The 27,157-nt window shown below is 36.2% G+C and overlaps 4 protein-coding genes, 2 long non-coding RNA genes and 1 pseudogene across 58 annotated transcripts; 6 read left to right on the plus strand and 1 right to left on the minus strand.

Annotated features, from left to right (window-relative positions):
• Positions 1-1,081: 1,081 nt before the first annotated feature.
• Positions 1,082-4,034, plus strand: LOC104773335 (putative rhamnogalacturonate lyase B). The gene is made up of 2 exons (XM_010497917.2): positions 1,082-1,090; positions 1,965-4,034. The coding sequence occupies exons 1-2, from the start codon at positions 1,082-1,084 to the stop codon at positions 3,933-3,935; spliced, it is 1,980 nt and encodes a 659-aa protein (XP_010496219.2). The 3' UTR covers positions 3,936-4,034.
• On the plus strand, positions 3,963-7,297 carry LOC104773330 (uncharacterized). Its single transcript, XM_019242632.2, has 8 exons — positions 3,963-4,299; positions 4,628-4,651; positions 4,996-5,101; positions 5,203-5,271; positions 5,588-6,081; positions 6,391-6,652; positions 6,751-6,959; positions 7,063-7,297. The coding sequence occupies exons 1-8, from the start codon at positions 4,295-4,297 to the stop codon at positions 7,127-7,129; spliced, it is 1,236 nt and encodes a 411-aa protein (XP_019098177.1). The 5' UTR covers positions 3,963-4,294; the 3' UTR covers positions 7,130-7,297.
• Positions 7,298-7,366: 69 nt separating this feature from the next.
• On the plus strand, positions 7,367-10,043 carry LOC104773328 (uncharacterized). Its single transcript, XM_010497910.2, has 5 exons — positions 7,367-7,655; positions 8,432-8,646; positions 9,113-9,193; positions 9,284-9,631; positions 9,829-10,043. The coding sequence occupies exons 1-5, from the start codon at positions 7,538-7,540 to the stop codon at positions 9,928-9,930; spliced, it is 864 nt and encodes a 287-aa protein (XP_010496212.1). The 5' UTR covers positions 7,367-7,537; the 3' UTR covers positions 9,931-10,043.
• On the minus strand, positions 10,025-13,025 carry LOC104773329 (aspartic proteinase 39). The gene is made up of 10 exons (XM_087490495.1): positions 12,607-13,025; positions 12,223-12,352; positions 11,879-12,120; positions 11,567-11,791; positions 11,235-11,388; positions 11,067-11,137; positions 10,737-10,827; positions 10,532-10,607; positions 10,353-10,424; positions 10,025-10,269 (listed from the first exon to the last, which is right to left on the minus strand). The coding sequence occupies exons 1-10, from the start codon at positions 12,819-12,821 to the stop codon at positions 10,118-10,120; spliced, it is 1,428 nt and encodes a 475-aa protein (XP_087346621.1). The 5' UTR covers positions 12,822-13,025; the 3' UTR covers positions 10,025-10,117.
• A 798-nt stretch (positions 13,026-13,823) lies between these two features.
• Positions 13,824-17,562, plus strand: LOC104773327 (putative inactive receptor-like protein kinase At1g65250 pseudogene; annotated as a pseudogene). Of its 2 annotated transcripts, none has more exons than XR_015583848.1 (2): positions 13,824-15,200; positions 15,715-17,562. The product of XR_015583848.1 is annotated as a putative inactive receptor-like protein kinase At1g65250 pseudogene, transcript variant X1 (transcript). The 2 variants fall into 2 exon arrangements; XR_015583849.1 differs by having other exon boundaries at positions 16,128-17,562.
• A 988-nt stretch (positions 17,563-18,550) lies between these two features.
• On the plus strand, positions 18,551-20,015 carry LOC147925472 (uncharacterized). Of its 2 annotated transcripts, XR_015583903.1 has the most exons (8): positions 18,551-18,830; positions 18,991-19,052; positions 19,142-19,186; positions 19,318-19,363; positions 19,429-19,558; positions 19,653-19,752; positions 19,849-19,895; positions 19,967-20,015. It is a non-coding gene; the product is annotated as an uncharacterized LOC147925472 (long non-coding RNA). The 2 variants fall into 2 exon arrangements; XR_015583902.1 differs by having other exon boundaries at positions 18,551-19,052.
• Positions 20,016-20,115: 100 nt separating this feature from the next.
• Positions 20,116-27,153, plus strand: LOC109131558 (uncharacterized). Of its 50 annotated transcripts, none has more exons than XR_015583872.1 (41): positions 20,116-20,175; positions 20,279-20,313; positions 20,388-20,443; positions 20,537-20,569; positions 20,656-20,710; positions 20,825-20,873; positions 20,968-21,004; positions 21,112-21,556; positions 21,635-21,676; positions 21,768-21,823; positions 21,940-21,978; positions 22,053-22,121; positions 22,202-22,325; positions 22,437-22,491; positions 22,591-22,625; positions 22,700-22,755; positions 22,851-22,926; positions 23,002-23,067; positions 23,146-23,186; positions 23,338-23,452; positions 23,524-23,784; positions 23,866-24,006; positions 24,101-24,202; positions 24,299-24,331; positions 24,412-24,497; positions 24,614-24,678; positions 24,765-24,857; positions 24,929-24,971; positions 25,078-25,135; positions 25,247-25,302; positions 25,396-25,536; positions 25,640-25,697; positions 25,812-25,860; positions 25,955-25,991; positions 26,099-26,153; positions 26,238-26,280; positions 26,446-26,487; positions 26,580-26,634; positions 26,717-26,789; positions 26,864-26,920; positions 27,014-27,153. It is a non-coding gene; the product is annotated as an uncharacterized LOC109131558 (long non-coding RNA). The 50 variants fall into 50 exon arrangements; XR_015583873.1 differs by having other exon boundaries at positions 23,002-23,059; XR_015583853.1 differs by having other exon boundaries at positions 21,112-21,166; positions 21,250-21,292; positions 21,367-21,556; positions 22,851-23,186.
• The last annotated feature ends 4 nt before the right edge of the window (positions 27,154-27,157 follow it).

Consider the following 27,157-nt stretch of genomic DNA (forward strand, 5'->3'; position numbering starts at 1 on the left):
CGTAGTGCTGCCACAACAGTGTCGATTGAAGTTTTTGATCATGAGGTGGTTCCGGCCTCCCTTGGTACCATTGCACCTATGCTCTTGTCCCTGATCACTTTAATTTCCTTGAGCTCGTGTGAAGGTCGATTTGATGCATTCGAGAAAGCTCATAGGTTGGATGCAAGCTCTAGTGGAAGAGGTGTGAGGTGTGGTGAGAGGATGCAAGTTCAAAGGCCAAGGTTCCATTTTTAGGCTTTGGAGATGCAAACCATCATAGAGGGTAACAAACTACTGAACCATTTTCTTTCTTGCTGGTTGTTGTATCTCTTTAGATAATTTCATCATCTAAACTCTAGTTGAATACAAGTAGATGCAGAATTCAAAGTCCAAGATATGAAAAATAAATACAATGAATTAGAAATGAGAGAGAAGGGCAATGTAAAATTAAGTTTATGTATTAGTTTCAAGTGATGTTCATATGAGGTTTTGATTTTTGTGTTTCTTCTTAGTATTTATTTAACTCACCTGTTATACATTGCAGGGTTCTTCTCTTGAGTCTCAATGTCGATAACATGACATACGAGAAGAATCTGATTACAGTCTGTCACAAATACCTCTTTCCATTAATCACAGCTACTCTCCTAGCTTCTAAAGCAATAACAATTCAATGTTAAGAATGTTATTGTGAAGGATCTTAAGAGAGGGTTAGAGTATGACGCCTCCAACTCCAAGGATGACCCTGCCAAGGGAGCAGCCAACTTCACCTCTCAGGTTATCATCATGAACCACCCTGGTCAGTGTCAAATTTTACGTCGGTTTGCAAGGCAGTAGCTCTTGAACATCGACCTGAAACTCTACTCATCTTTAATTTCCTTTAGGTCTAAGTAGTTGCTGCTTTGTTCTTAGGATAGAGTACCAAATACAGTAATATATGTATTTGACTTGTGGATTCTGATTTGTTGGTTTAGGTTTGTAAAAAGGATCCTAGTTTCTGTTCTATGTTCTACTTCAAACAAATGTTTAAAAATTTGATAATTAATAAACAATAGTTTTAAAAATAATTATTTTAATGATTGGTGAAGGTTTCTCTAGTGGAAAGATGATTTTGGTTTAAGTACTTAGTGGGTTGCTTTGATTAGTTTAATATTAATGATATGATTAGTTTATTTTTGAGCAACCCATATCTATTGGACATGGTCTAAGGGTATCTCCAGTCTAAGGGTATTTTTGAGCAACCCATATCTTGTACAAAATTAACAGGTGCCATGTTTTTAATGGATACTACTAATAAAAGATAATAAATATATATATGATTAAAATAATACTTTTTTTTTAAGAAACCTTGCATCGTTCCTCCGTTTGTTTTCCTCTAAGAGTCTAGATAAACTCTACTGTTTACTACTTATCATTTGATTAAATTATTTGAAATTTCCAAAGTAACAAAACATTATTTATTTCTACTTTCAAATTATTTTTGTTGAAAACCAATCTAAATATATATTTCCAATACCAAATAGATTCAAACTGAACTATTTTAAAACTAAACCAAATTATAAATATTGTTTGTAGTTTCAGTATTCCTAATATTGATAAAGCAAAGACTTAAAAAATGAAAAAATTATCAAATTTTAATCTGTAAGTAAAAGTATATCAATATTTTTTAAAATTAAACCTTTATCAGATTTTAAAATATTTTAAATTTTTTTTGCTAGTTTCTGTTTTTTGTCGGTCTTTATATGGTATATTAATAATATTATCTTAGACAACAATTAATCAAAAGAAAAAATCAATAATAAATAAATATCAGACAAATCAAAGTCCTAGTTAGGATTTGGTGCACCTATTCCCGTTTAGTCCGGGACTTTGTTTAACAAATTAAACCATATATATATACATGCATATATAAATATGCATAGATTGAACTTGATGAAGCAACGATCTTTTTCTAAACTATTTTGAAAGCAAAGATGAGTTTGAAGAAGAAGAAGAAGATTACTTCTTTAATTATCTGTTTCCTTCTGTTGCTTCTTCTTCCAATCGTCTTTTCTAAGCCGACAAGAAACTTAGACGGAACAGGTACTGCAAGAGCTCCAACAGTGCAACAAATAAGAAACAAGCATGGAACTAGAGAGGTGATAGTGGATAATGGGATCATCAGAGTCAGTTTCTCGAGTCCTCAAGGGCTTATAACTGGCATCAAATACAAAGGAATCGATAATGTTCTCAGTCCACATCAACGAGCTCGAGGGTACTGGGACATAACATGGCAAGGAGGGTTAGATCAAGTCGAAGGAACTAAATTCAGAATCATAACTCAAAACCAAGAACAAGTAGAGATCTCGTTCTCTAGAACATGGGAGAGTGGTTCTCGTTCTCGTTCTCATCATCATATTCCATTAAACGTAGACAAGAGGTATATTATACGTAAAAATACTTCAGGAATCTACGCATACGGAATCTTCGAGAGACTTCCCGAATGGCCAGAATTTGATATGGGTCAAGTTCGAATAGTCTTCAAACTCGACCAAGATAAGTTTCATTACATGGTGGTCGCGGATGATATACAAAGAGAGATGCCAACGGACGGTGACCGCGATATCCATCGTGGTCATGCTAAGGCTCTTGGTTATAAAGAGGCCGTGCAACTGATTCATCCTCATAACCCCATGTTTAAAAACCAAGTTGATGATAAGTACCAATACTCATGTGAGATCAAAGACAACAAGGTGCATGGTTGGATCTCAACTAAATCCCACGTTGGCTTTTGGATTATCTCACCTAGTGGCGAATACCGCTCTAGTGGACCGGTCAAACAGGAGCTCACATCCCACACCGGTCCAACGGCCATCGCGAGCTTTATAAGCGGGCATTATCTTGGTACGGACATGGATGTGCATTATGGTGAAGCGTGGAAAAAAGTCTTAGGACCTGTTTTTATCTACTTGAACTCCGGAGATGATTTGCTATGGGAAGATGCTAAACGACAGTCTAAAGAAGAAGTTAAAGCCTGGCCATACGATTTTGTAGCATCCTCTGACTTCCCTTCTCGTCGAGAAAGAGGAACCGTTACTGGTCGTCTTCTAGTCAACGACGGACTCTTGACGCCGGGAAGATTTGCATATGTCGGTTTAGCACCACCGGGAGAAGCTGGTTCGTGGCAGACGAATACTAAAGGTTATCAGTTTTGGACAAAGACTAACGAGACCGGTTATTTCAAGATATCTAACGTTAGACCAGGAACTTACAATCTGTATGGATGGGTTCCTGGTTTTATCGGAGAGTTTAGATACAAAAACCGTGTTAACGTAGCTTCAGGTTCAGAGATTAGACTCGGAAAAGTTGTCTACAAGCCCCCTAGGAACGGTCCAACGCTTTGGGAGATTGGTGTACCCGATAGAACCACACGTGAATACTTTGTCCCGGAGCCGTACAAGAATACAATAAACCCTTTATATCTAAACCACACGGACAAGTTCAGGCAGTACGGATTGTGGCAACAATACACAGAGTTATATCCAAACCATGACCTCGTCTACACAATTGGAGCTAGTAACTATAGCCAAGACTGGTTCTACGCACATGTCACAAGAAACAATGGTGATTCCACGTACAAACCAACGACATGGCAGATCGTGTTTCATCTTCCATACGTGAACATGAGAGGCAGCTACACATTACAGCTAGCTTTAGCCTCAGCTTCACGGGCTAATCTACAAGTACGGTTCAATAACCAATACACTATGCCATTATTCTCAACGGGCTATATCGGAAGGGATAATGCTATAGCAAGACATGGGATCCACGGAATCTACCGGCTTTATAGCATCAATGTGCCTGGAAGGTTGCTACGAACTGGGACCAACACGATTTATCTTCGACAAGCTAAAGCATCAGGACCGTTCGAAGGACTTATGTATGATTACATTCGTCTCGAAGAGCCTTCTAGAGATTAAATTCATTTCTTAGTTACATTTGTTTTCGTTTTTTGGTTTTTTTGTGTGTGTTTTTTTTTTTTTAACATTGTTGGTTTAATTTAGCATTATTTTCTTCTATACGATTCTGTTTTCAATTAATCTTTTTTTTTCTTTCAAAGTTTATCGCAGTAAGTAAACTGACATTGAACCGGGCCGGTTTTAAAATCGGTTAGAGACACTAGGGTTAAATTCGTCATTTCAGCTTTACGACCTCTTCTTCTAGCTTAAAATTTTATGCAAGAGCGAGTAATTCAATTCCTTCTCCTTCCTCTTTTCTCTTCAAAGTCGAACTCTCACAGAAGCTTCGCCTCGAATTCGATCTATCTAGGGTTTGGTTTATGAGGTAAAGCTTCGTTTCGATAGATTTACATTCTGATGATGATGACGAATCTGTTGTGTTTGTTTCTCGTGAAAATTAGGTCGTCTTGAGGGACACAGATCTCGTATCTTTTCTTCGATTTCGCATTCTTTTGAATTTGGTTTACGTATCTGGCTCGCTATTGATTCACTGTTCTCCAACGAATCTATGAGAATTAGGGCTGAAAACGAGACTTGTTTGTTTCGGCTGTTAGGGTTTCTTTTCTTTTTTATCAATTTAGAATTCTTCTCAATATTCTTTTTTTTTTAAACCTGCTAATCTTGTTTTATTGCTCTTTTTTTCTTTCTTGCAGCTCAAAGGAGAAACCCACTCTCGGGTATGTGAATTTTAAAGCTACATTTTTGTTGTTTGTAGTTTGACACTTTGGTCTATGTTATTAATTCTTTGTGATTCGTCCATGGAAGTTGAAAACTTGATGTTCTGATAATTATGTTATTGTCATTTTAACCAAGTTAGTTCTGATATTTTCAAGTTGTTAATATTTTGGAAGTACTTTGAAATGATATATAATGTAAGAGAAGTCTTGCTCTGATTAACCTTGAGAGTTGAGACTTTTAATCGATCTAACTTGAGCCTTTCAATAAGTTTAGAATGGCTGTCTTGTATTATGACTTTTGGAACTAGTTGTATTCTTATATCTTGGTTCATTTTTATGTGTAGAGGTACGCGGATTAAGACCCGCAAAAGGAATATTGCTGCTCCTCTCGACCCTGCAGCTTTTTCTGATGCTCTAGTGCAGATTTATCTGGATACTGCTGGTGATCTGGTACCTTTTTCGTGTTTTGAAATTATTTTATGTATCTTTTTTATTTTTGCTTGTAAAATGTCGTGAACCTTAACTTGTGACTTTGCCTTTTCTTTTCTTAGGAACTTGTTGCCAAAAGTTTAGAATCATCAGATCTTAATTTCTCAAGATACGGTGATATTTTCTTTGAGGTAACTATACATATGTTGATTCTACCTCTGCTGTCTTATATTGCTTAAGTGTATTATATGTGTCTTACTTAGAGATAATTTCTCATGTCCACGTGAACTGTTATATTCACCTGGTTTTGTCATCACTTTCCCACAATCTGTGTTTATATATATTCACTGAAGGTGGTGTAGTAATCTGTTCTTCACTATCTTGTGGATGTTTGATTTTCTTCAATATCATCGGATACTAGTTTTTTTTTGTTTTCTGGTATCAAGTGACTTTATATTACTTTTTTTTCCGAGATTATTAATTGATGGATCTCTCTTATCATTTAAGGTTGTTTTCATTGGAGGACGTACACAAACTGGTTCAGTGAAATCTGATGAAGGGGAACGCCATCCCTACTCTATAATCGACTGTGAACCAACGCGTGAAGCGATTTTACCATCAGTTGTATACATACAGAAAATTTTGCGGAGGAAAGCCTTTCTTATAAAGAACCTTGAAAATGTTACGCGGAGATTCTTGCAGTCACTGGAGCTTTTTGAGGAAAATGAGAGGAAGAAGCTTGCAATATTCACAGCTCTCGCATTCTCCCAGAAGCTGTCAGGATTACCTGCAGAGACTGTCTTCCAGCCATTGCTTAAGGATAATCTTGTTGCCAAAGGGATAGTTCTCACTTTTGTAACAGACTTCTTCAATGAATATTTGGTTGAGAACAGTCTTGATGACTTGATTTCTATTTTGAGGCGTGGCAAGATGGAAGACAAACTCTTGGAGTTCCTGCCACCCACAAAGCGGACTACTGAAAGTTTTGCTGAGCATTTCACGTAAGTTTTTTAATTGCTTGAAGTTTGCTGCAATCAGTATTATAAAGTTGCTTCTTTTGTTGTTTTCTTGCTCTTCTGATTCCCTGTGTTTCTCTAAATTTTAGTTTTTTTAATATTGATATTAATGTCATTTGTAAGATCTACTTAGTGAAAATGCTTCTGTATAGGTTACCTTTTTGTCGATAGTTTGTGGAGTTCAACAATTCCAAGGCCCTCTTCCTTCTGAATGCTTTTATTATTTATCTGCTATGTTGTCTCTGCTTCTTAATGAATCTGTAAAATTGATATTTTTTTTCTTCTGATTTTAAGCAAGGCGGGTTTGACAGCTCTGGTAGAGTACAATGAAAGGAAAATATTTGAGGTGAAGCTTAAGGAAATCAAAGCGGTCCTTACGAGCCAGGTGACAGAGGAAATAAACGTAGACGAAGTGATTGAAACTGTGAAGCAACAGGTGAAAGATGCAAAGCTTCCAGAGATTGAGGTTGTCCATGTGATCTGGGATGGGATAATGAATGCTGTTCAATGGTCTGGGAAAAACCAGCAGCAAAATTCAAATGCTGTGTTACGCCAAGTGAGTGTATTTTTGTTTGTTTTAAGAGTTATTGTAAGTTTGAAGGAAGAATAGGTTGTTTGGTCTTAAAGCTAAATACTGGCTATATTGTGGTATAGGTGAAAACATGGGCGCCGCTTCTGAACTCGTTGTGCAGCAGTGGTAATATGGAGGTGGAGCTGATGTACAAAGTACAGATGCAATGCTATGAGGATGCAAAGCTGATGAAAGTGTTTCCTGAGGTAGTGAGGTCTCTGTATGAACTTGATGTGCTCGCTGAAGACACCATTCTCCACTGGTATCGCAAAGGGACCAACCCGAAGGGCAGGTACTAATTTTTGATTTTTTTGCACAAAAGGAAGGTTAATAATAAGATTCTTAGTAATAATATTAAAGGTAATAATGGTGTGTGTTGGGGTTTTGCATTGCAGGCAAACGTTTGTGAAGGGATTGGAACCGTTTGTGAATTGGCTGGAAGAAGCCGAAGAAGAGGAGTGAGTGAGTGAGAGAGTTGCTCTGCTTTTTTTTTTTTTCCTTTCACTCTATTCTAATAAAACAAACACAATCTTTTGCTTCCCTTACCGCAAAATTCAGATGCTTTTAAAGGTTTTGATTCCTACATTGTTGGTGTGATTTTTTTTAAATTGATTAATTTTTGCTTCCTTAGTTGATCGTTTGTTGGTTTATAGACAGATTATGTCTTTTTAACCCCTTGTGTGGTAATACAGTAATGCCATCTTGAAACATACTTCATTAATAAGAAGTTAAGAACAAAGAGAGAAAATAAAAAACCTTATCCAAAAGTTGAGTGATTTTGTTATTTAAAAGGGAACCACAAAAAAGGAGGAAGGAAGGCATTAAGCCGTTGGCCACACAATCAGATAAGCATAATGGAAATAAACTCCGATGGCTACTACTTCTTCCTTCCTCCTCCCTGCGTCCCCTCCCTCCACCGCCTCTCTCCGACGGCGTTTCTTCCGCCGCTCTTGTCTTTCCTCTAAGGTCCACCACCGTCTTCCCCGAGGTACATTATACTACTCTTTCTCTGTTTCACATCTCACCACTTCTCTGATTTTTCTATATCTTTGGATTATTCTGGAATCTTCTTCTATTTTTATGTGATTTTGTTAAGCCTTTGAATTAGGATTCCAGTTCTTGTTACTTTTAGGGTTTATGAGTGATTTCCAGCAACTTCTCAATTTGAGTGGTTTTTAAAAGTGATATATGAAGAATCTAAGTCGTAGTTCCAACTTGAATTTTCACATATTTTTCAAACTTGTGTTGTCTTCTAACTAAAGCCCTGGTTTATCTGACCGAGATCCATGATCTCACATTTGTCAGCTTATCTTCTTCCTGTTTGGTTACTATGCCTTATAACTTCCTTAAGCATTAGCAACCACTGTATAGAGAGTTAAACACCACATGTAGTCTATGTATATAATCCCAAGGATATATAAGATTTACTTTCATGTGCGTCAGAGGCCTGAGCACAAATGAATGCATGAACACCAAAACGATATGAGATTATGCGAGAAAATGATTTTAAGAAACGCTTAGTACAATAAAATTCTATTACAATTCCATGTTTTATCCTTTTTGACATGAGTTTAGCCCTTAGGTTCAAAATTGTGGTACAATTCTATCTCACTGGTGTTTTGAGTTGAATGATACTTCTGTTTTTTTTTTTTTTTTTTTAATTTATTTCTTGAGCCCTATTGATGTAGATCTCCCACTCTACTCTATCTTAAACCCTATCTTACTATCTTACTATGCAACTATCCTGTCCTTTATTTTTGTCAGTTATGAATGATTCCACCAGGACCGAAGTATCCATTGATAAATCAGAAGTAGACAAGCTTGTTGATAGGATTGATTTTGGAGAATTATGCAATGATTTTGAGTGCACAAGTAGCCCTCAGGTGGAATCCACAGCCAGACAACTTGTTCGCGACATTCTTGAAATCAGGGAAGGAAATCGGGCCTTTGCATGCTATGCAGTTTCCGTTAAATATAAGGTACATTTCTCTGTCACATTGTAATTTACAATGCATATTGTTTTTTGATAGATATGATTCAAGTAAATTTGGCACTGCCTTATCTACTTTGTTCAAAATGGGCACTTGGATATGTGTGCTTAAAGGAGTACTATTTATCTTGGGAGTGAATTATTCCAGCTTCAAGCAGTCTAAAACAAATTAGTAGGAACCTCTTGTCTTCTAGGCAGTTCATGCAACCGAATCAGATTTGTTACCTGTTTTGGGTAGCTTGGGCTATTTTTAGCAGTTGAAACGTTGTCTAGTTCATGAACTAGATGAGATAGTTCTTACGAGTTGCTGTTGAAATGGGAATATATATTGTGTTTAGACATGGTCCAATAAAATTGATTTCCTTGAACATTACTACTCTTTGTACCATTATTTCTGTTGTGATGTTCAGATCGTTGGCAGTAAGTAAATACATCGTGATTGATAGTGATTGCAGGATCCGGTTAGAAGTTTTACAGGTCGTGAGAAGTATAAAAGACCATTGTGGATAACTAGTGGATTAGAGAATCCTACGGTGGTGAGAACCGATCTCAACCCTTAACTTTTTTTTGCATATTCTAATCCTTTCCGGTTACAAGTAATGTGATTCTCTTCCTCTTATTTGTAGACGGTACAAGAGATGGTAATGTTGTCCACCAGCGTCTTGCGTATTAAATGGAGGGTCAAAGGAAAACCCAAATCTTTTCTTGCTGCTGTAAGTGGAGATTTGATAATCAAAGTCAAATCTGAATTTACTCTTAACCAGATTAGTGGCCAAGTGATTGAGCATGAAGAGTCTTGGGACTTATCTTCATCGGCCCCTATTGCACAAGCCTATTTCTGGACATCACGCCGCCTCTTTGCTGCTTCTGAATCCGCAAAAGATTTGAGAGATGTCACAAAAGACTTGACCGCCAATTTGACAACTCGAAAAGAGGACACAGATATATATCGGGATCCAACCGATCCGAATAAGGTCAGTTTCTACTAACAGTATTGTAATCATATAGACAATGATAATGTTTGGTTCTGTCAACCGGTCAGTTTGATTGAAATCCTTAAAGCTGAAGCAATCCCGAGACATGCTAGACATAAAGATACATAGTCGTCGTATCTATGTACATATTGTAGTATTGGGTGTAAACTAAGAGAATGTTACTTGTGGTGATGCAGTTTTTCCAAAGAGACGACAGCTTTGAGAGAGATGGGTATCAGATTGCACTATTTCTAGCCATTGTATACTTTGTTGTACAGTTCTTGAAGAACACCCTCTAATTGCTCCCTTCTCAATAACATACATATTTGTAAATTTCTATATATTTTTGTATATGATCTGTATAAAAACCCAACAAGCAAAGAGATATGTCTGTGTTGGAAGACTTCTAAAATTTATTTCATCTCCTTTTAGCATCCTTCACCAATACAAATGCACATATAACCAGATGAATGGTCTCTTTTGTTACTATGCTAATGAAGTAAAAGCCACTGCGATCAATGTCAACAAAAATGTAAGAAGCTTTGTTGTCATCAACAAAGGAGGAGCTGATGAGAGATTGTCTGCTCCGACCGAGTAATCACCTCCTGATCCGTCTTTTACTTTGATGGTTGATGAACCTTCAACATATGAGACCCATATATTGGTATGACAAAGAAAGGATAAAGAGTCTGCTACTTCTTTTGGTTCTAGAGATACTTACAGTTATGATCTGCCCATCCGATCACCTCGTTCTCCAGATCGTATACTACTAACTTGTTCGAGAGCACCAAATCTACATAATAGATAAGTCAATAAACACACTACTTGTGTTGTGGTATGGTATGGTTAATCGTTATTGTCTAGAGTCAGCAATATCGAAAGAAAGATTATGAAGTTTACCTCCTAAGAGAATCACTTCTGATCTTTCATCAGTTGTCAGACCACCAGCTTGCCAACCGAAGCAATACAAGTCATCCTGTTGGTAAATGGAGAGAGCATAAAAAAAAAAGAGAATTCTCATCAATCATTGTAACTCGAAACATTCTACTGAAACATCGCAAATTCTTTTTGTTGGAATTTCGAAAGCAAATGTTGATTTACTTACCTCAAGTGTGAAAAGATAATCATGAGGATAAACTGTCAGTTTGACAGAGTCCTCAAACTCAAAATTTACTGGTGGGAAGGCCTCATCCACGCTGTGAGATTAAGGAGGAAATATATTTAGCATATAACACACTGACTGCAAGACGAAAACGCTAGCGGGCATGCAAATGTTGTAGATAATTTCAGAACAGCTTATAGATTTTGTTATACCGCAAAACACTTACTAAGAGTGCATGATTGAAGCATGCTTATACAAAACACATAGTACGTATCTAAAACAAGAATGATTCGGAAATAAAACACCCTAAGGGAAAGAAACAAGCCGTCTTACTTTTTACTGAAGGTGAAGCATTGAAAAGTTTCCTCTACTACGTGAAGTTTTACAGGTTGACGAGCAAGAATCTACACAGCAAAAACTCATGTGTCAGGATTGTGATTCATGCAAACTAGAAATAAACACTAATATGAGTCTATATGAGCAGAGAAGAAAGTTAATTACCGTTTCTATTAGGGAGTCATAAAGAACTTTTGGGAAGTAAGCCAAAGTTGTACCACTGTCAACAATGGTTCCTCCGTTCCTGACAATACTTGGTGGAAGGTCAAGAGCAGCTCCACCCACATCCATTCCCATCAACATAACATTGTAATGCATCCTAAAATTGTTCATCGCAACACATGTTATAAATATTCAAGAGCATCCCTAGTGATTGTTCTAAATAAGTATAATTAAAGCCGTCGATATAAGAAGCTCTTCCTACAACATCAACTACTCATACTCTAGCTTCTTGATTGAAAAGAATAAATGAACTGAGAAGACAACAAGGCACGTACTGATTAGGTACCATAGGGGTTGTTTTAACTTTTGGAGAATCCACAACACCAACAGCAAAAATCCCACCTCCTTTAACATTATCCAAGCAATGCGAAAAAATTCTTTTCGCGTCCCCTGAGGCAGCTAGTTGTGAAAGGATAGAGGTGTTTGATTGTCCAAATCCCATAACACCATCAACTGCTGAATCACTATTCCCAAGTTGGCCAGATTGATCACTTCCACACCTGTCTCAAAGATAAGCCCTTATGAGCAAAGAAAAAAAATCACATCACAAGCCAAAACTCACACTAAGATATTATTATTAAGCTCACCCGAATACGACATCCTGGCCAAGTGGTCCGGTTTTAAGATCTCCAGTAACTTGTTCTAGTGTTAACTTGTCCCTTATAAAGTTCCCATCACTTGTGCTTTCGTCCGCATAGACAATGTGGTAACTACATCCAACAGCGGGCTGACAGCTATCCGATTGCGAAATAAAAGAGCAAAAATCATCTTCACAACCGACCTTCGTCGCGGTCGAGGAAGCATTCACATCGAACAATGATAAACGGAACTGCATTGGCAAAACAAAACAAAGATGATCTAGCTAGCTGAGAACATTTCTCTGCAGTTACCATTAGACACACTAGGTGAATAAGAAAGAAGGAAGCCTTACATTCAAGTTAGTTTTGGTTGGACATTTCGGACACGGCGCGCAATTAACCCAAAGTATATCACTACCTGTATCAACTTGTACATGATATTCCTTTGGTGGCGTCCCGAGCTTAATTCTAGTGAAATATAAACTGTGACACAAAAATCAAGAAAATGTAACTTCATTAGTACCTAAACTTACGCATTGTCCCAAAGGATACGTAAACTATACCAAACAAAATATAATATATATATATATATATGATTACAAATTTTGCGATGTTACAACGTCTCACATCAATATTTGCGGTTGTATCTAAACATATTATATAACAAAACATGGATGGTTCCACTTATTGCCAATTAGTTTTGAGTCAGGAGAGAGATAGGGGAAAAAGAGCAAAACCCGACAGAGTCTACGCGGCTGTCTCCACCGAGAGGGAAATCAACGGAAGCGAGCATACGAGAGTGGCGGCGCGTGTCGTGAGACTTGAAATGCTCGAGCTTTTTTGCTTTCCCTGCGAACTTGTGTTGTACCTTAAACACGAAGTTGCCTGATGCTAATCCGACCACGGTTACGAAAACTGCAACCACAATGCACAATTTTCTCCTCAGTTCCATCGCTATGATATCTCCGGAGGAGGAGAAAATTTTTGAGATTTTTATTTCGAATCTAATGTATGAAACTTTTGGTGATTCATATTCAGACAAAGAAACGGCAAAGAAGATACAGAGACGCGTTTTCAAAAGACGGATTTAGAAAATTGCCAAATTGTGATGTTTGAATTTTTTTTTTTCCTTTAATAAAAAAAAAAAAAAGAAAAACAGCTAAATTCTTGACTTTTCATTTATTACAAACCAATGCTTTTGTTTTTTATTTCTTCTAAAACCAATGCTTTTATTAGTAAAGAAAATCCATTTTGGGAACTATTGACAAATTTAAAAAAGAATCTTATACTAAAAAGGAATACAGATAAAATAATAGAGGTGATGATGAATGGTACACAAATTTTTCACCATCATCTCTATTTTATCTTCTATAGTAATTTTGAAGGATGGGATTTGCGGGAGAGAGCATACATACATATAAGAATCATTTTATAAGTATAAAACTAAAAGTTTATCATTTTAAAAATATAAACAGAATGATAATTATTGAATTTCGTTTTCATTTGCTATCATTATTATTATTTAATTATTGAAAATACTAAAAATCACCAAAAACGAAAATTTCCTAAAATTTTTCTCCATCTGTTCCAAATTATAAGATCTTTTAGCCTTTTTATTTTCTTTCATTTTATAAGATACAGATTTTACACATTTATATGCATCAGTTATCTTTATTAATATGTTATGACCATTTGTATTTTCCAGTCTTTTTTTTTGTCAATTGGTTAAATTTTTTGAATAAATTTTTAATCATATATTTCATGTAAAAATAACAAAGCATTTATGATTTCTTAAATATTGTGCTTTTAGCTAGAAAAATCTTATATTTTTGAACCGAGGGAGTATTATATTAAAAATAGAGATTTACAAAAGAACAATTTTTTTTTTTTTTTCTGTCAACGTCTAATTAAAATGTTTATTAATACACTCCCTTTCCATTGCTATTTTACGCGAGTATTGAATAGTCAACAAGAACTGAATAATCCCATTTCGTCTACAAGTCATTGTGTGAGGTCTTGAATCCTCTGGTGTAGTATTTATTTATTTTTTTTGTTTGGGGTTTAGAGATGGGTTGGAGGTGGAGGAAGAGGAATAAGAAGCAAACATTAGCAGGAGGCAGGGGGGCGAAGTTGTTAGAAGAGCTGATCGAATGTTGCGATGGCAAATCCAATCCCATCAAATTCTTCTCTGCTGATGAGATCTTAAAAGCCACCGACAACTTCAGCAAGTCCAATCGTGTTTCTGAATTAGATGAGTCTCACTACAGATGGTATTCAGGTAAAACCGAGAACCATCACAAAATTCTCATCAAGAAAGTTGTTTTATTCAGGTCCATATTTGACGTCTACCGAGAGGAAATGTTTTGCCGGGACGTAGCAGTATCAACGATGGTGAGTGGTCACAAAAACTTTATGAAATTGGTTGGATGTTGTCTTGACTCCGAAACTCCAGTCATGGTTTATACTGGTGTTAAGAAATATCACAAATTAGAGATAAGTAAAGAGCCGTGGAAAAGGAGAATGAAGATAGCAGAGGATATCGCCACTGCTTTGGCTTACCTTCACACTGCCTTTCCTATGCCTTTCGTATATAGGTGTGTGAGTCCTGGCAATATCTTTGTGGATGAAGATGGTGACGCGAAGCTGAATGATTTCTCTAACTGCGTCTTAATCCCAAAAGGAGAAACATTTGTCAAGGTTAATAATATACGGGGAAGATTTGGTTACATTGACAAGAAATACTTAAGAGATCTCGTAGTCTCCGAGGAAACGGATGTTTTTGCCATTGGAATGTTAATGCTAACGTTTCTACTAGGAGAAGAAACATTAAGGAATTCTAATTGTTATAGAAACGAACAAGAATCTGACGGTGAAGATGATGATGATAATTATGATGATGATAATAACTCTTATCACTCTGCAGCCATGTCGGAGATCAATGAACAGAGAAGACAATTTTCAGAAGAAACTGACATTGAAGAAGAAGAAGAAGAAGAAGAAGAAGAAGAAGAAGGTGATGGTGAAAAGGATGATGACTATGCAACCATGTGGAGGACGGCTTTTCCGTCTTATTTTAGATGGTTCAAATTCAGGGAAGAGCGAAGGATGGATGAGGTCGCAGATCCAGAAATGCTAGAAATGATGGGTGAAATTTCAGAGCATGAGCTTTCTCAAATGAAAGCCTTCATAATGCTCTCACTGAGATGCATTGTTGCTTGTAGAGGAATTATTCCAACCATGGTGCAAGTGGCCAAAGAACTAAAGAGGATACAAAGATCTCTTAACTAGGGTACTCTCTTCTTCTCCTTCACGTAAAACTCAATACATACAAGTATTGTTTGAAATACTTTGTTGGGGAATGCTATTGGCTACCCAGACCAACTAGTATTTTGTACTACTCTAATGGCAATTTGATGTAATATTTTTTTTTAAAAAACCCATGTCATGTCATGTTTCTTTTATTTCACTTATTCAAGCTTTAGTTTTGCAGATGCGAATTGTTTACCAAAAAGAACTTGTGGTTTTCTCGTGATATAAGTGTAACTTAATTTTAATATAATCTATGACTTTGCAAGAAAATGGATGCTTTTCCAAAAGTAATATGGAAAATAGACGATGATCAGTATTTACAATTTGTGAAATAATCTACTTATGTGAAAACTTATAGTGTATAACAAATAAATCCCTCCTATATCTTTGAAAAATATTGACACTTCGATAAAATAAAATATATATGTATCATTGTTATAAATGGTTGATATAAAAAATGAAGTAGAAAACAGAATGAATGTAATGAGGTGTGTAAGATCGTTAAACAATCTAAAACAGGATGTTTGTACTAACAGGTACTTTAAAACTAAAACTATTTTTTATCAGGATGTTTGTCACATATATTTGGATAACATTACTGGTACGGAATCAAAAAGATGGGTTAGTAAATTCATTTCTTAAAATTTAACTAATTTGGGTAAGAATTAACTATATGATAGATAATAAACTACTTTGAGACGTGTATTTTGAGTATTATGAATATTTTTGAAAATATTCTGAGAGTTCTTGAATTTTTTTACCTCAATTAATGAAAGGGGACAGTTATGAGACTTAAAAATTGTAAGGGAAATCAATACAATAAAAGAAAGATGTGTGACGTATCAACTTCAATATTGAAGCTGGTGTTGACAACTCAGTTAAAATTAACAGCCAGTAAAATGGTTCAAATGTTTTCAAAGTAAAGTAAACTTTTTTTTTTGGAGTTTAGAGATGGGTTGGAGGTGGAGGAAGAGGAATAAGAAGCAAACATTAGCATTATCCTTCTCTGCTCATAAGAAGCCACCAACAATTTTATCAAGTCCAATCGTATTTTTGAATTCGATGAGTCTCACAACAGATGGTATTCAGGTAAAACCGAGAACAATCACAAAATTTTCATCAAGAAAGTTTTATTCAGGTCTGACGTCTACCGAGAGGAAATGTTTGCCGGGACATAGCATTATCAACGATGGTGAGTGGTCACGAAAACTTTATAAAATTTGTTGGATATTGTCTTGACTCTGAATCTCCTGTCATGGTAATGGGCCTTACATGTCTACTGGCGGGCCCCAATCGTGTGAAACGGCCAAACCCAAGCTACAACGATTAGCTGGTCGGAGAGTTTTACGGTGTTGGTTTTGTGCTTTCTATTATTTAGATAGGTTTGAATCTTGTTAGGATGGATGTTATCTTCTGGTGTTCTTATCTCTTTAGAACTCAATAGTTCTATTCTTTGTAGGGTGCTTTTCCATATAAAAACCAATAAAGATCTTAGTAAAGAGGTAGTTTTAAGTACCCATAAAAACCTTGTGTCTTACGTTAGCATAACTCTGATTGGGACCTTAATAGATGGTATCAGAGCTATCGTGCTTTTGACTCGGACCACGTTGTGGTGTCAATAGCTATCTAGGTTCATTATCCAAGCAAGTTTGATCTGGACCACGACTTGTGTGGTGTCAAACATGGCGGGTACGGACAAAGAGAGGATTGGAGATTTGGAGGCTAATGTTATTGAACTGAAGGAAGAAGTGCAGCAGATGAATCTGGGGTTCACAAACAGATTCTAGATCATGGAGGCGGCGATGGATCGACTAACTGCAGCCGTGACGGCCAGCCAAGAAAGCGAGGGTAGTGCGATCCGTTCAAACACGAGACCACGAACCAGGAGCAACAACTGCAGGCGGCTGACCACCAACGACAGCGACGGTTGGAAGAGCTTCCCAAAGAGAATTGAAAGTGTTATTTCCAGCCAGACACGTTAGCTTCCCCCGTGTCTTCTCAAGGAAATCTTGGATTGGATCACAACAAGATCATCCGTGGTTTTACCAAGATTTATCTTGGCTTGCTTCAGTTCCATTAGGATCAAATCAGGAGATGACATAGGACTGTGATGGCAATGCTTATCGTTCATCCCTTTGATGTCTGAACTGCATCTCAGGGCTTCTTGCTGAAGCGGCCGCTTCAACGATCCTTTTTGTCGACACAAGTGCTTCTATAAACATCCATAGTTTCCAGCTCTTTCACTATCAGATCCTTCTCAAGCTCTTCCATTCTCTTTATGTCAAATTCTCCATTCTTAACATCGACAAACAAACAGATACGAAAATCATATCTAAACTCTGTAATAATCCAAATGCATAGACAATTAATCTCAGATTCTAGAACATCTGCTGCTTCGAGCATCTAACATGGGCTCTACTACTCAAGAGATTCCTAATTACAGAAGCAATCTCAGTGTACACAACGATGAAAACTTACTGATAATCTTAGAGGCAGAAGAAAACATTCTACACGACGTTGATCCTTTCCACAACTTAGTTACATACATAAGAAAAAAGGATAAGTAATAATGTAATATACTTATCTATATTAAGAGATTTTTACTAAGGTAAACACAAAACTTAAAACCAAAAAAAGAAGTTAATTTGGGGGAAAAAATATATACTATTAGGATTATGATATGCATGTACATTTTGGTTTTCTCAAGTCTGACAGAGCCACAAAGTGAGTATAAGTGTGTATAAATGTTAGGAAAGAAGAACTAAATTGTGTCATTTTTTTGAATTTTTTTTTTCGTTCTTAACATTAAAATAAAAGTTGTCTTATATATGTCCATTAATCATTATTTGCTTATTTGGTAAAATATGGTTTTTTTTTTCAAAAAAAGATAAAGTTGTCTTATATGTCCATTAATCATAGTTTGTTTTTTTACATCTGACTTTAAAAAAAAACACAAAAAAGAAGAAAAGGAAAACAGCGACGTTGGTTGTTGGCTATAGATTTCCAAATCTTTCATTTATTTTCCTTTTTAATTATTATTAGAATCCAACCGTTAGAATTTCCTGTCTTTTTTTTTCTTTTTTTTTTCACAACAAATCCCAATTTTTTTTTTTTGTTTTTAACAACAAATCCCAATTTCTTTTTCTTTTTATTTGCGTTTACTTAATTATTATCAACGGCTAAACAATTTAATTGCTTCAAAATCTAACTGTTGGATTTCCCTTTTTTATATACAACAATTACTAATTCCGTATCTTTTAATACAAAAATTACTAATTTCCTTTTGTTTTTACAACAAATTCTAATTCCCTTTTTTATCGTCTATAAATAACTCACTATACATCTCTCAATCTCTCATCATCATCACTCTTCATCGTCGTTTCTTCTTCTTCAAGCCCTATAAGATTTAGGGTTTTTTTTTGTTCTTCAAGCCCTATGAGAAACAGAGGAGGAGTGAGAGGCGTTTGATCGTTGTTTCTAAAAATTCAATCTTTCTAATGGATTTAGGGTTTTTTTTGGTTCTTCAAGCCCTATGAGAAACAGAGGAGGCTGGAGTGAGAGGCGTTTGATAGTTGTTTCCAAAAATTCAATCTTTCTAATCGATTTAGGGTTTTTTTTTTGTTCTTCAAGCCCTATGAGAAACAGAGGAGGAGTGAGAGGCGTTTGATCGTTGTTTCTAAAAATTCAATCTTTCTAATCGATTTAGGATTTTTTTTGTTTTTTTCTTCGAAATTCTTGGAGATCCCCTCTTTCTATTGATATAGGGTTTAGTCGTTTCATTGCTCACTGATTCTTTCTATTTCATATGTTAGATTGAATGGGTTAGCTTAGAACCGTCCAAGAAGAAGAGAAGACCAACTCCTCCATCCTCCAGGTGTATGTTTCTATAGATAGTGGCATCAGTCTTATGTTTAAGGTCCACAACGTTTTTATTGATACCCCATTCTTAATTTTTTTTTGCAGGTTAAAGAAGACCTGTGTTAGAACCAGTAGCTGCTACTACGCAAGGCAAGCCTCCAAAAATATATAACCAGTAGCTACTGTGTCTTTATTGTGTCTTTTTAGTTCAGCTCTTTACTGTTTTTTTTTTTTTTTTTTTTAATTATTGATTGATACCCCATTGATGGTTTTGATTGCAGGGTTTCACGCTTTCGGACTGATCTGAGATTCGGTGTTGGATAAGAGGTACATCTTTCTTCTAATTCTATGTATATTTTTGCTACTGAGTTGTGGTGTGATTTGAATTACAGGATTTAACATTCGACTGTTGAAGCTATATGATGCTTGACTCTCGAGCTTCTGATCTCAGACAAGGAAGAACATCATGAGGTATCCCATACTCTCGAGCTTCTCATCTTAGACAAGGAAGAACGTCCTGAGGTATCCCATACTCGTTGTCTCCTTCAAGGACATTTGAATCTTTAATCTCTTTCTATCTGACGTTTCTTCTTATATTTCTTATTGTATTATGCAGCAGCAGCAGCAGTAATCCGAGAGATGGTTTGAAGACTGGTGGAGTCAGAGAGGTGCCTCAACAAGTTCGTCTTCTTCTAAACCCTCTGCTCACCATCTATGTAAGTAAATCTCCACCACATATGTTTGACCATTTCATTATAAATTACAGATTTCTCTTGTCTTCTAACTCTCTCATAATCTCTGATGACTAAAAGATATCATGCTCAACAAGCTTGTTCAAGATGAAGACGAACTCCTCCAGGTTTTGTTTCAGTAATTCAGCACTTATGTTTATGGTCAACTACTTTGTTTTAACCATTCTTAGTTTTGCAGGACAAAGAGCCGTTAGAACCAGTAGCTACAACACAAAGCAAGCCTCAGGAAATAACCAGTAACCCGTAGCTACGTTTCTATTTTATGTCATTTAGTTCAACTCTGTACTAATTTTTTATTTACTGATGATACCATTGATGGTTTTTGGTTGCAGGTTTTCACACTTCCAGAGGACGGAGGACTGATCTGAGCTTTGGTATTGATAACAGGTATCTCCCTCCCTCCCTCCTTGTTCCTTTTCATGTTTTTGTTCTGAGTTGTGGTGTGTGATAAGAAGTTCATGTCATCTAATTCTGAAAATCCTTGAGGCAGTAAAATGGCGACAGGAGAGTAAACAAGTCAGAGAGGTATGCATCTTTTAAGTGTGTGAATATAGTACCTTGTTCTTTTTACGTTTTTTTAACCATTCTTATTTCTGCAGGATAAAGAGCCGTGTCAAAACCAGTACCTACACAGGCAATCCTCATAAAATAACCAGTAACTACTAGCTATGATTCTTTATTGTGTCGTTTAGTTCAACTCTTTTCTGTTTTATTGTTTATTGGTACCATTGATGGTTTTTGGTTGCAGGTTTTCACACTTTCAGGAAAAAATCAGTACCCTGTAGCTACGTTTCTATATTGTGTCATTTAGTTCAACTCTTTACTAATTTTTTATTTACTGATACTGCTGATGGTTTTTGGTTGCAGGTTTTCACACTTCCAGAGGACTGAGGACTGATCTGAGCTTAGGTATTGATAACAGGTACCTCCCTCCCTCCTTGCTCCTAATTCTATGATTCATTGATTTGTTCTAATATATATGTTTTTGTTCTGAGTTGTGGTGTGTGATCCAAAATTCTTGTCATCTAATTCTCAGAATCTTTGAAGCAGTATAATAGCGACAAGAGAACAAACAAGTCAGAGAGGTATGTATCTTTTTAGCGTATGAATATTGTTCCATGTTCTTTTTAGCGTGTGAATATAGTTTCATGTTCTTTTTAAGCATCATTATTTTTGCAGGATAAAGACCCGTTAGAACCAGTAGCTACAACACAAGGCAAGCTTCATGACATAACCAGTAGCTACGTTTCTTTATTGTGTGCCTTTTTAGTTCGACTCTTTACTTATTTTTTATATTGATACCATTGATGATTTTGGTTGCAGGTTTTCACACTTCCATAGGACTGAGGACTGATCTGACCTTTGGTATTTAAAAGAGGTACCTCCCTCCTTGTTCCTCTTTTAATTCTATGATTTGTTCGTATATATATGTTTTTGTTACTAGTTGTGGTGAGTGATCAGAAATCCATATCATCTAATTCAGGAGAGCAAGTAAGTCAGAGAGGTATGCATCTTTTTAGCGTGTGAATATAGTTACATGTTCTTTTTACGTTTTCTTAACCATTTTTATTTCTGCAGGATAAAGACCCGTTAAAACTCCATTTTTATTTCTGCTTCACCACATAAAACTCCACCACATATGTTTGACTATTTCATTATAAATTACAGATTTCTCTTGTCTTCTAACTCTCTGATGACTTAGAGATATCATTCTTATTATTTCATTATGCTCAACAAGCTTGTCCAAGATAAAGACCAACTCCTCCAGGTTTATGTTTCTATAATGCATTACTCTTATGTTTAAGGTCCACAACGTTTTTATTGATACCATTCTTATTATTTGCAGGATAATGACTCTTGTTAGAACCTGTAGCAGCTACAACACAAGGCAAGCCTCAGAAAATAACCAATAGCGACTGTGTCTTTATTGTGTCTTTTTGGTCAAGTCTTTACTGATTTTTTTGTTTACTGATTGATAGGTTTTCACACTTTCAGCGGAGTGATGATTGATCTGAGCTTTGGTATTTGATAAGAGGTACCTTGCTCCCTCCTTGTTCCTATTTCTATGATTTGTTCTAATATATACGTCTTTGGTCTGAGTTGTGGTGTGTGATCCGAAATTCATGTCATCTAATTCTAAAAATCCTTGAGGCAGTAAAATGGCGACAGGAGAGTAACCAAGTCAGAAAGGTATGCATCTTTTAAGTGTGTGAATATAGTTCCATGTTCTTTTTACGTTTTTTTAACCATTCTTATTTCTGCAGGATAAAGAGCCGTGTCAGAACCAGTAGCTACACAGGCAATCCTCATGAAATATAACCAGTAAATACTTGGTATGATTCTTTATTGTGTCGTTTAGTTCAACTCTTTTCTGTTTTTTTGTTTAGATACCATTGATGGTTTTCGGTTGCAGGTTTTCACACATTCAGAGGAGTGAGGACTGATCTGAGCTTTGCTACTGAGCTGCGGAGTGTAATTTGAATTTTCTTGTCTTATAATTCGGATAAAGACGTTAGAACCGGTAGCTAAAACACAAGGCAAGCCTCAGGAAATAATCAGTAACTTGTAGCTATGTTTCTATATTGTGTCATTTAGTTTAACTCTCTACTTATTTTCTATTTACTACCATTGATGGTTTTTGGTTGCAGGTTTTTACACGTCCAGAAGACGGAGGACTGATCTGAGCTTGAGTATTGATAACAGGTACCTCCCTCCCTCCTTGTTCCTTTTATGTTTTTGTTCTGAGTTGTGGTGTGTGATCAGAAATTTATGTCATCTAATTCTAAAAATCCTTTGAGGCAGTAAAATGGCGACAGGAGAGTAAACAAGTCAGAAAGGTATGCATCTTTTTAGTGTGTGAATATAGGTCCATGTTCTTTTGACGTTTTTTTAACCATTCTTATTTCTGCAGGATAAAGAGCTGTGTCAGAACCAGTAGCTACACAGGCAATCCTCATGAAATAACCAGTAACTACTAGCTACGATTCTTTATTCTGTCGTTTAGTTCAACTCTTTTCTGTTTTTTTTTGTTTATTGATACCAATGATTATTTTTGGGTGCAGGTTTTCACACTTTACTCCCTCCAAATGATGGCAAGCATGTATTGGAACTTGGAGCTGGTATGGGTAGATTTACAAGGTAAACTGGTTGCTCTTGACTTCATTGATAGGTCATTAAGAAGGTTTACCTTTTTGACCATTCTTATTTTTGGAGGATATCGACCCGTTAGAACCATTAGCTACAACACAAGTCAAGCCTCAGGAAATAACCAGTAACCAGGTTTATCTTTCTATAATGCATTACTCGTTTGTTTACGGTCTACAACGTTTTTACTGTTACCATTCTTATTTTTTTCAGGATAATGACCGTGTTAGAGCCAGTAGCAGATACAACACAAGGCAAGCCTCAGAAATAACCAGTAGCTACTATGTCTTTATTGTGTCTTTTTGTTCAAGTATTTACTGATTTTATTTTTTGTTTATTGATTGATACCCATTGATGGTAAGTATATTTTTGCTACTGAGTTTTGGTGTTTGATTTGAATTACAGGATTGAGCATTCGGCTTATTTGACAGTTGAAGCTATGATGCTTGACTCTCGAGAACATCCTGAGCTATCCCATACGCTCGAGCTTCTGATCATAGACAAGGGAGAACGTCTTGAGGTATCCCATACTCTTTGTCTCCTTCAAGGACATTTGAATCTTTACTCTCCTTCTATCTGACGTTCCAGCAGCAGCAGTAGATCCGAGAGATGGTTTGAGGACTGGTGGAGTCAGAGAGGTACCTCAACAAGTCTGTCTTCTTCTAAATCGTCTGCTACTACTACACAAGGCAAGCCTCCGAAAATATATAACCAGTAGCTACTGTGTCTTTATTGTGTCTTTTAGTTAAAGTCTTTTACTGATTTGTTTGGTTTATTGAAGCACCATTGATGGTTTTCGGTTGCACGTTTTCACACTTTTGGACTGATCTGTGCTTTGGTGTTGGATAAGAGGTACATCCTTCTTCTGATTCAATGATTCTCTTTTATATGTATTTTTTGCTACTAAGTTGTGGTGTGTGTTTTGAATTACAGGATTGAGCATTCGGCTTATTTGACTGTTGAACCTATATATGATGCTTGACTCTCGAGCTTCTGTTCTCAAACAAGGAAGAACGTCCTCAGGTATCCCATACGCTCGAGCTTCTGATCTTAGACAAGGAAGAACGTCCTGAGGTTTCCCATACTCTTTGTCTCCTTCAAGGCCATTTGAATCTTTACTCTCTTTCTCTCTGACGTTACTTCCTCTATTTGTTATTGTATTGTGCAGCAGCAGCAGCTGTAGGTCCGAGAGATGGTTTGAAGACTGGTGGAGTCGGAGAGGTACCTCAACAAGTTCGTCTTCTTCTAAATCCTCTGCTTTACCATCTGTGTAAGTAAAACTCCACCACAAATGTTTGACTATTTCATTATATATTAGAGATTTCTCTTGTCTTCTAACTCTCTCATAATCTCTGATGACTTAAAGATATCATGCTCAAGAAGCTCGGTAGATTTACTGGTACATCCTTCTTTCGATTCTATGATTCTCTTCAATATGTAATTTTGCTACTGAGTTTTGGTGTGTGTTTTGAAATACAGGATTGAAAATTCGGCTGATTTGACTGTTGAAGCTATGATGCTCGACTCTTGAACTTCGGATCACGGACAAGGAAGAACGTCCTGAGGTATCCCATACTCTCTTTTTAATAAAGTTTCATTGTTTGTCTTCTTCAAGAACATTTGAATCTTTACTCTCTTTCTATCTGACGTTTCTTCTTATATTTCTTATTGTATTATGCAGCAGCAGCAGCAGTAGATCCGAGAGATGGTTTGAAGACTGGTGGAGTCAGAGAGGTGCCTCAATAAGTTCGTCTTCTTCTAAACCCTCTGCTCACCATCTATTTTAGTAAATCTCCACCACATATGTTTGACTATTTCATTATAAATTACAGATTTCTCTTGTCTTCTAACTCTCTCATAATCTTTGATGACTTAAAGATATCATGCTCAACAAGCTCATTCAAGATGAAGACGAACTCCTCCAGGTTTTGTTTCAGTAATTCAGCACTTATGTTTATGGTCAACTACTTTGTTTTAACCATTCTTAGTTTTGCAGGATAAAGAGCCGTTAGAACCAGTAGCTACAACACAGAAAGCCTCAGGAAATAACCAGTAACCCGTAGCTACGTTTCTATTTTATGTCATTTAGTTCAACTCTTTACTAATTTTTTATTTACTAATGATACCATTGATGGTTTTTAGTTGCAGGTTTTCACACTTCCAGAGGACGGAGGACTGATCTGAGCTTTGGTATTGATAACAGGTACCTCCCTCCCTCCCTCCTTGTTCCTTTTATGTTTTTGTTCTGAGTTGTGGTGTGTGAATATAGTACCTTGTTCTTTTTACGTTTTTTTAACCATTCTTATTTCTCCAGGATAAAGTGCCGTGTCAGAACCAGTACCTACACAGGCAATCCTCATAAAATAACCAGTAACTACTAGCTATGATTCTTTATTGTGTTGTTTAGTTCAACTCTTTTCTGTTTTATTGTTTGTTGGTACCATTGATGGTTTTTGGTTGCAGGTTTTCACACTTTCAGAGGAGTGAGGACTGATATGAGCTTTGCTACTGAGCTGTGGACTGTGGAATGTAATTTGAATTTTCTTGTCTTATAATTCGGATAAAGACACGTTACAACCAGTAGCTAGAACACAAGGCAAGCCTCAGGAAATAATCAGTAACCTGTAGCTACGTTTCTATATTGTGTCATTTAGTTCAACTCTTTACTAATTTTTTATTTACTGATACCATTGAAGGTTTTTGGTTGCAGGTTTTCACACTTCAAGAGGACTGAGGATTGATATGAGCTTATGTATTGATAACAGGTCCCTCCCTCCCTCCTTGTTCCTAATTCTATGATTCATTGATTTGTTCTAATATATATGTTTTTGTTCTGAGTTGTACTGTGTGATTCGAAATTCTTATCATCTAATTCTCAGAATCTTTGAAGCAGTATAATAGCGACAAGAGAACAAACAAGTCAGAGAGGTATGTATCTTTTTAGCGTATGAATATAGTTCCATGTTCTTTTTAGCGTGTGAATATAGTTTCATGTTCTTTTTAACCATCATTATTTTTGCAGGATAAAGACCCGTTAGAACCAGTAGCTACAACACAGGGCAAGCTTCATGACATACCCAGTAGCTACGTTTCTTTATTGTGTGCCTTTTTAGTTCGACTCTTTACTTATTTTTTATATTGATACCACTGATTGTTTTGGTTGCAGGTTTTCACACTTCCATAGGACTGAGGACTGATCTGACCTTTGGTATTTAAAAGAGGTACCTCCCTCCATGTTCCTCTTTTAATTCTATGATTTGTTCGAATATATATGTTTTTGTTACTGAGTTGTGGTGTGTGATCAGAAATCCATATCATCTAATTCAGGAGAGCCAATAAGTCAGAGAGGTATGCATCTTTTTAGCGTGTGAATATAGTTACATGTTCTTTTTACGTTTTCTTAACCATTTTTATTTCTGCAGGATAAAGACCCGTTAGAACTCCATTTTTATTTCGGCTTCACCATCTGTGTAAGTAAAACGTATTTATTGATACCATTCTTATTATTTGCAGGATAATGACTCTTGTTAGAACCTGTAGCAGCTACAACACAAGGCAAGCCTCAGAAAATAACCAATAGCAACTTTGTCTTTATTGTGTCTTTTTGGTCAAGTCTTTACTGATTTTTTTTGTTTACTGATTGATAGGTTTCACACTTTCAGCGGAGTGATGATTGATCTGGGCTTTGGTATTTGATAAGAGGTACCTTCCTGCCTCCTTGTTCCTATTTCTATGATTTGTTCTAATATATACGTTTTTGGTCTGAGTTGTGGTGTGTGATCAGAAATTCATGTCATCTTATGCTAAAAATCCTTGAGGCAGTAAAATGGCGACAGGAGAGTAAACAAGTCACAGAGGTATGCATCTTTTAAGTGTGTGAATATAGTTCCATGTTCTTTTTACGTTTTTTTAACCATTCTTATTTCTGCAGGATAAAGAGCCGTGTCAGAACCAGTAGCTACACTAAGCAATCCTCATGAAATAACCAGTAACTAATAGCTATGATTCTTTATTGGGTCGTTTAGTTCAACTCTGTTCTGTTTTTTTGTTTATTGATACCATTGATGGTTTTTGGTCGCAGGTTTTCAGGCTTTCAGAGGAGTGAGGACTGATCTGAGCTCTGCTACTGAGCTGTGGAGTGTAATTTGAATTTTCTTGTCTTATAATTCGGAGAAAGACCAGTTAAAACCAGTAGCTAGAACACAAGGAAAGCCTCAGGAAATAA

The sequence above is a fragment of the Camelina sativa genome, chromosome 16 (assembly GCF_030686135.1).
Source record: "Camelina sativa cultivar CO46 ecotype springtype chromosome 16, ASM3068613v1".
In the NCBI taxonomy this organism is placed as follows: domain Eukaryota; kingdom Viridiplantae; phylum Streptophyta; class Magnoliopsida; order Brassicales; family Brassicaceae; genus Camelina; species Camelina sativa.

Excerpts from the sequence above, each read along its gene's own strand:
- LOC104773330 (XM_019242632.2), top strand. Across the intron at positions 4,652-4,995 it reads AAGGAGAAACCCACTCTCGG|AGGTACGCGGATTAAGACCC; the intron begins GTATGTGAATTT and ends TTTTATGTGTAG. Across the intron at positions 6,960-7,062 it reads GGGACCAACCCGAAGGGCAG|GCAAACGTTTGTGAAGGGAT; the intron begins GTACTAATTTTT and ends TTTGCATTGCAG.
- LOC104773328 (XM_010497910.2), top strand. The coding sequence starts at position 7,538 with ATGGCTACTACTTCTTCCTTCCTCCTCCCTGCGTCCCCTCCCTCCACC. Across the intron at positions 7,656-8,431 it reads CCACCACCGTCTTCCCCGAG|TTATGAATGATTCCACCAGG; the intron begins GTACATTATACT and ends TATTTTTGTCAG. Across the intron at positions 9,632-9,828 it reads ATCCAACCGATCCGAATAAG|TTTTTCCAAAGAGACGACAG; the intron begins GTCAGTTTCTAC and ends GTGGTGATGCAG.
- LOC104773329 (XM_087490495.1), bottom strand. The coding sequence starts at position 12,821 with ATGGAACTGAGGAGAAAATTGTGCATTGTGGTTGCAGTTTTCGTAACC. Across the intron at positions 11,138-11,234 it reads ATGACTCCCTAATAGAAACG|ATTCTTGCTCGTCAACCTGT; the intron begins GTAATTAACTTT and ends TTTGCTGTGTAG. Across the intron at positions 10,425-10,531 it reads AGAAGTGATTCTCTTAGGAG|ATTTGGTGCTCTCGAACAAG; the intron begins GTAAACTTCATA and ends TCTATTATGTAG.